Here is a 10681-nt window from a genome sequence, read left to right as displayed (position 1 = left end):
GAGTTCTGTTTTTTTTTTTTTACAAGATTTCACTTATTCTTTTTTCTTTTTAGGTTTTTTCTCCGTAACAATAACGTGAAAACAACACTCTATATTATTGTAAGAAAAATCATATTGCTTTCTCGTAACAATAAATTAAAATAAAAATGTTTCAAAAGTAATAAAAAAATTAATACTCCCTATTTTTATAAAAAATATAAAATCTATAAAAATATAACGAAAACAGTACACCCTACAAGTGTAGAATTTTGTCTACATTTATATAAAATAATCCCAATTGTAAAATGTATGCAAAACAAACTGATATAACAAAATAATGTGCTTCTCACCTCTCTTTAAAACTGTACATTTAGAGCTTTTTAACACGGCATGAAATCGGCACTAGCACAAATTACACGAGTACAACACAATACGAAAAAAAATATAAATTTGAGCCCAGCACAATATGAATAAATATGGACCTAGGCACGACACAAAAAATATGGATTTGAGCACGAGACGACACAACAAGCACGAAAGCACGACACAGAAATACAAATTTCTTAGCACGAAAACACAACATGTAAGCACGAAATAAAACACGAATTAAAATTCATTAAATAATTTTTTATTTGAAAATTCATTTACTCTTTCGTATAAAAAACTTTATTTAAATATTTTAATACTATATATTTTCTAAAAAGTTAAATTATTTTAATAAATATAATGTATATTTTTTTTAACATATCCTTCACCTGAGAAAATTCTAAATTGTGTTGGCACATTTTATGAATCAACGACAATAGTTGACATATTTTGATATAGTAGAGTTTTTATTTTTGTGCTGAAAGAAATTATGTTGAATATTATTGACAAATTTATTAATGAACTACCATTATAGTGATATTATTTTGGCTATTAAACATGTAATTGTAATTATAGGTTTTTTTTTTTTTTTTTTTTTTTTTTTTTTTTTTATGATTTTGAAGCTCATTTTAATTAAAATAATTTATTTGTGCTTTAAAATTAGAAATTAAATATGGGTCAACCATTTCATAAAAAATGGGCTGGCTCGTTTAGGCCCAGCACGGGTCCAGCCTAATATAAATAATAGGGAAATTTACATGGTATACTAATTTTTGCTATTTTTTTACAAAAATACTATCAGGCAGTATTTTTTACTTTTTTACTGTGTTTTTTTATAAGTTTCATTCTACAGTATACTGTGTTAAGTTTTCACTATTGTTCTACTGATGTTTTTTAGTTGTTCTACTGTTATTTTGTGTTCTACTTGTGTTTTATAAAAACACAGTATTTTTGAAAATATTTCCGTGTGACAGTATTTTTGTAAAAGTTAACCCAAATTTTAGTATTTTAGTAAGTTCTATGGGCTAGGCTGGGCTTACTTCAAAAATATGGGTCAAGCCCAACCCAGTCCGTTTTATAATATGGATTGGGTCGGGCTTATATAAAAAAAAAGGGGTAAGTTGAAAAATACCCCTTTTATTAATCAATTAATCAAATTTACCTCTAATTTTATATTTATTTGAAACATACCTCTTTTTATATGTATTGTACCCAAAATACCCTGACATAAGAGAGTCACATGGAGAGTATCTTGAAGTGACAGGGACAAAATTGGTACAATGTTTAAAAAAAGAGGTAAAAATGATAGACTTTAAAAAAGAGAATAAAAATAAAAAAAAAAATAAAAACAATATAAAAAAGGTATAGAATGTAATTCTTTTTTTAGACTTTTATAAAAACGAGCCGAGCTAGACTAAGCTGCCCAAATATACAACTTTACTTCTATTTACACAACAACCAACTAATGATGTATCTAAATTTTATTGGATATAAAACAGCCATAAATAGAACTCAATTTTGACAACCTTACCGTGGTCCTAAACAAAATTTGATCATGAAATACAAGAATATAATTTAGTAGGTAGATAGAAAAACTTTTTTTCTTTTTTGGAGTATAGCGTAATGATATTATAATCAACTAAAAACTTAAGAATTTTAAATTCGAACTCATGCTCTCTTTTTCTGTTCTTCTCTCACCACTAAATTATCCCTAATTGCTTGGTAGATATAAAAACTTTACCACTAAATTTTGATAATTAGATTAATATTTAAAATGATTATATATATAAACAAAACACATAAATGTGATATTTTAGAAAGATGTAAGTATATACATACACTGACATATTATTACTTTTATCTTCATTTCAACCATACTAGATAGATTCTCATAGAATATTGCTAATTATGGTTTCCTCATTTCATTTAAAACACTAAATTAAAATCTTTCTTATTGTATTTCTTCTCTTCAATATATACAATTAATTAATTAGAGAGAGAAGTAATATAAGAACATGTAAAATTTATATTCTATTTTTTTTTAAGCATGTGTAATTCAATATTCTATATATATGGGTGCACTTTTAATGGATATTATCCATAAAGGGATAAAATTAGAAAATTTTGAATTTTTATGCTTAATTTTTCTATTTAATTAAAAAAAAATCTCTCATTTTTATATGGACTGAGATTGTTCTATCGGTAAAAAAAAATTTAAAAAAAAAAATTAACAAGAAAAATAAAAAAATAAAAAGTTGAGTTTGAGTTAAATATTTTTGTATAAACATATTTTTAATATAGTGTAAAAAGAGATATTTTTTTATATTTTTTTTAATTAAGTAGTTAAATTAAGCATAGAAATTCAAATTTGTGATTTCATTATTCGTTATTAGATCAAAATTCGATAATTTGATATTTTTGAAATTAATATTTATTGTTAAATTTGTTTAGTAACTATTTATGGATAATACCCATTAAGAAGTGTTCCATATATATATATATATAAAAGTGCCACATATTTTAGAAGAAATTACACTCTATACTTTTTTTATATTGTCCTCTTTTATTTTTACCCTCTTTTTTAAAGTTTATCATTTTTGCCTATTTTTTTAAATATTATACCAATTTTGTCCTTGTCAGAAAACTGAAGATCTTTCTCATGCAATGTATTTTCTCTTATGTCAGGGTATTTTCGGTACAATACATATAAAAAGAGATATGTTTCAAATAAATATAAAATTAGAAGTAAATTTGATTAATTGATTAATAAAATGAGTATTTTTCAACTTAAGTTGAACAATTATTATAAAAAACTGTTAAAGAGTACAAAAGTGGTTTTGGGCGCCATTCATAACTAAGAACAATTAGTCATAGCAATGCTTATATTTATACTTATATCATAGTAAGAGTCTAATTTATGAGAAAATTATGAATTTTTTTTCTTTTTTTATTTAAAAATTTGTACACATTACAAGAAAGCTAATACACATGAAAACACTATACTTGAAACACTATCTCTTGTATAACAATATATAAAGAATGCGTTAATCTCTAGAATCTTAAGAGCACTACTACTCACACTAGCAATTCTACAAACTAATATCCCCTTTCTGCATTGTGTCTTGGGGTCATCAAACATTCATAAACTGTTCTCTTTCACCACTAAGGTCCATCTATTCATCAAGAATGTATCCCAAGTTTTCTTTTTCTTTTTATCAACCTTAATCCTCAAAAATGTAATTCTAGATTTAAACAGAAGGGTTAGTAGATTTTCCATTTTAGGAAAACCATTTGGAAAGTCTTAGCAGAGGAGTATGGGAAGATATAAATGCAACAGTAAAAGTTAGTGTCAACTGACCCCAGGTTGCAGAATTGGAAAGAAACTCCAACTGTTGCCAGGCTTTGGTTCCTTACCAGCAACTTTCTCATTAGCCCACCACTCAGAGCCAATGGTTGGTTTAACTGAGGCATCTGCTTTTGTGTTGTCAAAGTTGAATTCTTTTATTGACCCGAGAGTGATTGATCGATGCTTCTGATAGCTTTGATCTTCTCCTCGACAATCATGTTCAGAGCTTTCATTGGAAGTTTCCTTAACACATGATTCATATGAAATATTATTGTTATCGGTATCTATCGACACACCATCTTTGTTGGTGGGGCATTCTGCTGGTAATATATCAACCAAAGACTCTGATGCAGTTCTGCTATTCAATGATGCAGACTTATTTGCAAGGCAACGTGCAACATCTTCACCAGTTAACTCAAACGACACCCTATGGTCAACTACACACCCGTCGGTCTGACACCCGTTATCTGAGTTGGCCAGGGATGCCACTTCAGATATCTGGTTCTCCAGAACAAAATTATCAGCACAAACAGCCATCAAAGTCCCATCAGGTGTCTGACATCCAGAGCCCATTCTTGAGTCAAGCCCAGCACCATTTGGGGTCATGGACCCAGAGCCAAGCCTGGAACCTAGACCATTGCCATCTGGGGTCAAACACCCGGATCCCAGCCTTGAACCCAGCCCCACACCATCTGGCGTTAAAGACCCTGAACCCAACCTTGAACCCCACTTCCGGGTGGTAAAATGTTCATAGCCCAGGATCCTTGGAGCTTCCCCTGTACGGAATCCAAGCATAGGGTGTCTATCAGGGAAAGGAGATGATGTTCCAGAATTTGAGACCGCTGAGCCTGGGGAAATGAGATGGCCACCTGGGCTTCCTGGATACTGTTGATAAGGCTGAAACTCACAATGAGATAGTGAAAATTTCTGATTTGTGCCATTGTTTCTTCGGCTTCGGTCAAGTGAAGATGTCAAAAGTTGAGCAAATGGCACTTCAGGGGATGAAGGGGTGGTCAGTTGAACAGACTCAGGTGGAGGAGTGTACGGAGCAGTAGATGGTTCAGTAGGAAAGGTCGAGAATACAGGTGGTGAGACTAACTGAGTCTCATAGGCATATGGACCTATGGCAAAGATGGATGCAGGGCCACCCGGAGAGTACGAATTCATGGATAGTGAAGTGAGGGACAACAATCCAGCTGGGGATTGTGTAGCAGAAGGAGGATCCGATTGGAGGAAAGATGCCGGAGAAGAAGGAGGAGCAATAAAGGGTAGAATAATGGCTGATGAGGAGGCTTGGTGGTGCTCAGCCGCAGGGACTGCAGCACCTGGTAACACTGGTTCGGGAACAAGAACAGCATGACCAATTCGCTTGCTGTTTTTATGTGATCCAAAACACCAATATAGACTCCAGCAACTTCCCCATCTTCTTTTCTGCAGCCAAACAATGAAAAAAGAACGCCATTCATGAGAACCTATAGCGAAAATCTGGTTCTTATACATTGTTGGGAACATGGCAAGCATTCTATAGAAGGCAATAGAAGATATCAGGTGCATTACTTTGGCAAGCAAGAATTAAAAACAATCACCATGTTAATCGCTTTATAAATTACTTATACAAACAGCAACCCAAGATAACTTTATAATCAAATTTTTGAGTACAGGCTATACCAATTGGTCAAGTTATTGCCACCTTCACGTAGCCCTTACCAGAGAAAAGAGAGTTTAGAGAAATTATATCTCAAGTGTTTGCAGATAATTTTAGAAGCAGTGCAACAAAAATAAAACAAATAAATGTCTTGAACAAAAAAGAAAAGAGATTTAACCATAAAGTTCTTAGGAGAAAATAAGTCAGAATATTAGGAAGATTAATAAGTTACGAAAACAAATCAAGTTTGCACTGGATATAAATGTCATGTTTCCACGTGAATATATGGCAATTGACATGGAGGTAGGTCACTGTACCATAAAGCTAATTCCAAGCATCATAATTGTTTTGGGTCAATATAACAAAGGGATTTATATCATATGCACCCTGCTTCTTGAACATGACATGTGAAAATTTTGCTGAAAGTTAATGGTTATCGGAAGTGAAAGTGAATAATCCTAAAAATGTTTGTAGGCTGGATTTATCATGTTACCCCATCCGAAAAGGACCACCAGGTGCAGAGCATACCCTATTTGACTAAGGTCCCCAAGGACAAGATAAGGCTGGGGGATTAGGAGAACAACATATCATGTGACCAATTAGCTTCTTAAATTATGCCAACACATTTAATTACCTTCAACCCAAGTTCCAAATTTGTCATAAACAAGTTCCTCTCCACATCTAAATAATGTAGAATAGACCACCCCAAAACCCATATGCTTAGGTGTAACTGCACCCAAATTTAGTCTCACACGAACTATTTAAAAATTTATCTCTAGGTAGACACAACCAGAATACGAATAAAATTTAGATCAACTCTAAGACAATTACTTTAAGTGATACTCCGGTGAAGACAAATCAGAAAAAAAATAATAATAGGAAATTGGCCTCAGAAATGAGTCAATTTGACAATTTGTTAAATAGGAATTTTGTGTTCGGTTGCAAAAAGAAATCTCAATTAAACTAATTAGAATTGAGTGGGAAAATGTTAAATCTTGTATGCTATTGCTATACGTATGAAAATCTTAATTGAAAACTAAGGATCCAAAAATAGAGCCTCGTTGAATTACTAATCAAATTTTCAAGCCTTAATAAAATTGTTTCTCCTCTGATTCCAAGCAACAAAACCCAGTACAAAAACATTTTTTTAAAAAAAATTAACATATTCCCCAGAACAATATATATGCTTTTAGAACTCAATTCCCCACCCGAAAAATCCCAGAAACGATCGAAAAAAATAACTCTTCAAGTGATGCAAGTTAACGAAGAACACAAAAGTGAAGATCCTACTTTTAATTCAGTAAAAACAGAACGCAAAATCCATATAGAAATCCAATACATACGCATACGTATAAGCTACAGGCACATACTCATACACACATATATATTTATACATACATATAGATTTACGCATACACATAACACAAACAAAACTCAGAGGTAAAAGAGAAAGAGAGTTACAGGAACGGAGGTAGGTTGAGTTCGACTCTCGGCCGAGACAATAGCAGTAGCAGCGGCGTTAATAGTTTCAACGCTATTGTTAATACTTCTCATATTTCGATTCCGATTCCGATTCTGATCCAAGAAGAAGAAGAATTAAGGCCTCCTTTACAGCGTTATTGGTTCCGGCTTAAGAAGCCGAGAAGGAGTGAGATTAACGGTGAGAATCGGAAAACATAATCGGGTATGGAATTTGGTCGGAAAGTATGAATGAATCTGAGGTAGCCTTCTTTTTTAGCTATAGTTCTTTCTCTTCATACTATATATCTTTTAGCATATTTTTTTTAGATTAGAAAAGTGTGTGAAACCCAAACTAAAACTCTCTCTCTTTCTTTCTTTTTCTCTCTATTAAGTCTTAACCAACCTTTCTCTCTCCTCCAGTCTTTATGCTACGGTTTCTACTTTTCTTTTCTTCACAACAAAATATTGCCGCGTCATCTTCAAAGGATAGATGGGACCCACTAATTATAACTTCATTGTTAGCCTTCTTAATTTTATTTATATTGCTTTCCAATTTCAATTATTAATTTTTTTTTAAAAAAAAATAATAAATAATAAATAAATTACACAGCTGAAGACTTTTTTTTTAAATATGTTGGACACCTAATAATAACAAAATGTAATGGCTGTAAATTTGGTTAAGTTGACATAATTACCCCTAATGTTAGTGGAGATTTACATTTAATGCCACTAATATGAAATGATATGAAAAAAATAAATACCATTTAATGTGTTTTTACAAAAGTTATTAATTAAAAAAGTAAATGATACAATAATTTTATATTTTTTAAAATTGTATAAATAGAATTCTGAACTAAATTTTTTACAATTTCTAACACTAATATATATAGAATATGTAATTAGATTTATCGTAATATCTCTAGATCGAATTATTATTAAATTTTATTTTAAAAAATTTTTTTGAGCAGATGTTCAATTTTTAAAAAATGAGTAGAGAAATTAAAGGCTGGTGGCTTTTAATGCCAAAACCTATGAACCGGCAATGGTGTATGATTCTCGTGATCATGTTCTTTACATACAATAAATAAATTTGATATAATGTTCTGATAAATATACTTTTTTTATATCCCAAGCGTGACCCTCGTGATCGTATTTGTTTGGTTGGGTCCTACAAGGTTAGAATAGTAATTATACACCAAACAATTATGACCGTCGACAATATATATCATAAATTTTGTGGGTTTTTTTAATCCCATTCCATCCCCACCTTTTGTAATCACTAATTATTTATTTATTTTCAGCCCATACAATCCAAATACCATATTTAATTTCTAATTACAGCTAAGAGAGTCGAGATTTATTTATGTTGTATATTAGAATTTATATTTGAATAAATAAAAGAATAAAATATATACAAATAATTTTGGTTGTTAATGATAATTCATGTTGGGACAAATTTATTTTTAAATATATATAAATGTACAAAAATAAAAGAAGAAGAAGATGACCATGATGGATGTATGTTCATTAAAAGGAAAAGAAACTGAGTTTAATGACTAATTAGTGAATTAATAAGTAATACTAATAGGTAGTAATAGGTAAAGGTGCATTGGAGGAAAATTTTAATTTCTTTTTTAAATGTGATGATAGATATACTTAAAAGGCACTATGTCCCATTTAAAAAAAAAAAAAAAAAAAAAAAAAGGATTTTTTCTATAATAAATTAAAAATGGAACAAGTTTACATTTATGACCCCAAAAAGGGAAATAAACAAAAATAGAAACTAAAAGTTGTTAAATTACAAAAATACCATCCAAGGAAAATGGAACCCTCCATCTTCTTCGTGACCCGGCGGACGAATCCCCCAACCCATTCTCAACCATTTTCCTTCCAAAACCAGGAAAATCAGATCTAAGAAAAATGTAGATCTCAAGGGAAAACAATTTAAATCCCGAAAATCCAAATACAAAAACAGAAAGAAAAAAAAATCATCCAACCTCCATTGTTGTACAAAAAAACTCAAAAACAACATTCAGTCAAAAAAGCAAATCACGTTCAGAGATGAAAAATCAAATAGAAGGAGATCTGGAAATCATTGAAACTCACCCATGATTGAATCAGAGAAAGAATTGAAGGTAATAAAATATGAAAAAACAAACATCATCTAAGCTTTCAGAAAAAAAATCAGAAAGCAACCACAAAACAACATTTTAAAAACACCCAGACATAAACAGCCTAAAAGATGAACAATTGGGAAAAAACATATTAACAACAATCTGCAAAACATGAAATTACTAAAAAAATTGTTCACTGTGAAATAAAATTAAACAACACTAAAACTACTAAAACTAAACATTAAAACAACGTTTAGAAAAGGCCAATAGAACACTAAAATAACAATCAAACAACGAATTAAAAATAAAGAGAAAATGTTATGAAAACTTAAAACCTTCGTACAAAAAATGAGAACAAAAACAACAATAATCCCTAAAAAAATACATTTAAAACTTAAAAATAACTAATAAGAAAACTCAAACTGACAAAAAGAAAAATAGTGTAGTTTGGTTAAATGATGCTAAAAACTATTTAATAGCAGTAACAAAACCAAAAGAAAAACTAAGAAAACAAAAATGAGAACAAAAATAAAATAAAAAATAACGGTTGATTAAAAATTTCAACTTAAAAAAATAAAAAAAATTCAAGGTAAACAACTCTTGGGTTTAACTTTAGGCTTCACTTCCAAATCAGAAACTTCATCCTCGAAGTCAAAATCGGAGAGAACCTAAAACGTTATGGAGAAAAAAAATTGAAACACAAAACAGCAAACGAAAAACAAAACAACAAGAAAAAAACTAAAAAAAAAATCAAAAAACAACCCAACTTACATCCTTGACAAATCTCGAAGATTTGGTTCTCTTTGCCTTACAAGATTCAATCTTAGCTGGAAAAATCTTTTTTTAGAACCAGATGGCTCTGCAGCATCACCCATTCTCTTCTTTGCAATGTCTTTCAAACCCATTTTAGGATCGTAGCATAGATGGGAGTTTGAAATCCGTGAGTTAGGGCTTCACATGGGATGATAGTGGGTTATGGAAAAAAAAAAAAAACTAACAGAAAATAAAAGAAAAATTAAAAAAAAAATGAATGAAAGAGAAGAAGGTGGAAGAGATGGAATGTAATATTGGAGATGAAAGAGAAGAAGGTGGAAGAGATGGAGTGTAATATTGGAGAAAACCTATGACATAAGCATGCATAGGTATTTGTGTAATTATCAAACTTTTTAAATATAATATTGAAAAATATTTTTTAAAAAAATATTTAAATAACCGAATAAAGATAAAAATGTAAAAAAATGACAAAAAAAGATACCAAGTGTAAAAATCCAGACACTGTCCAACATCACTATCATATTATTGAATCTTACATGCAGATATTTTAATTAATAATTATTATTTAAAATTGTTAAAAAATTTTAAAATTTATATTATAAGTATTATTAGACAATAGAGACCACTATTGCTATAAATAATTAACATCTAACGTTAGAGCATTTCCATTGTTAGTGATCTGTGGTTAAAGTATTGCTCATCGATCTGTAAAAAGTGTGTTAATAGAGTGCTAAAAGTTTATCTAAATTTAATGAAGTAAAATTTGTATTACAATATAAATATACTATTTTTATGATATTTTTGAATGAATAAATTTATAGTTTATCTTAATTACTATTCAATTTATAGTTCTTTCATTGAATTATAAATTTTTTACATTAATTTTTTTTATTGTTTTATGTAATAAAAAATGATAAAATTAATGATAAATTATTATATTTTTATATTTTAATAAAATATTAATTTAACATTAAATTTTGTATCAAGTTTTGCAAT

The 10681-nt window shown here is 29.8% G+C and overlaps 1 protein-coding gene across 1 annotated transcript; it reads right to left on the bottom strand.

The window, feature by feature from the left end:
- Positions 1-3259: 3259 nt before the first annotated feature.
- LOC115716333 (uncharacterized) lies at positions 3260-7224 on the bottom strand. Its single transcript, XM_030645100.2, has 2 exons — positions 6798-7224; positions 3260-5122 (listed from the first exon to the last, which is right to left on the bottom strand). Exons 1-2 carry the CDS (start codon positions 6888-6890, stop codon positions 3695-3697), a joined length of 1521 nt encoding a protein of 506 aa, XP_030500960.2. The 5' UTR covers positions 6891-7224; the 3' UTR covers positions 3260-3694.
- Positions 7225-10681: the final 3457 nt, after the last annotated feature.

The sequence above is a fragment of the Cannabis sativa genome, chromosome 5 (genome assembly GCF_029168945.1).
Source record: "Cannabis sativa cultivar Pink pepper isolate KNU-18-1 chromosome 5, ASM2916894v1, whole genome shotgun sequence".
NCBI classification, from domain to species: Eukaryota; Viridiplantae; Streptophyta; class Magnoliopsida; order Rosales; family Cannabaceae; genus Cannabis; species Cannabis sativa.
This window is presented reverse-complemented; position numbering and strand designations above follow the sequence as displayed.

Excerpts from the sequence above, each read along its gene's own strand:
- LOC115716333 (XM_030645100.2), bottom strand. The coding sequence starts at position 6,890 with ATGAGAAGTATTAACAATAGCGTTGAAACTATTAACGCCGCTGCTACT. Across the intron at positions 5,123-6,797 it reads CTCAACCTACCTCCGTTCCT|AAAAGAAGATGGGGAAGTTG; the intron begins GTAACTCTCTTT and ends GTTTGGCTGCAG.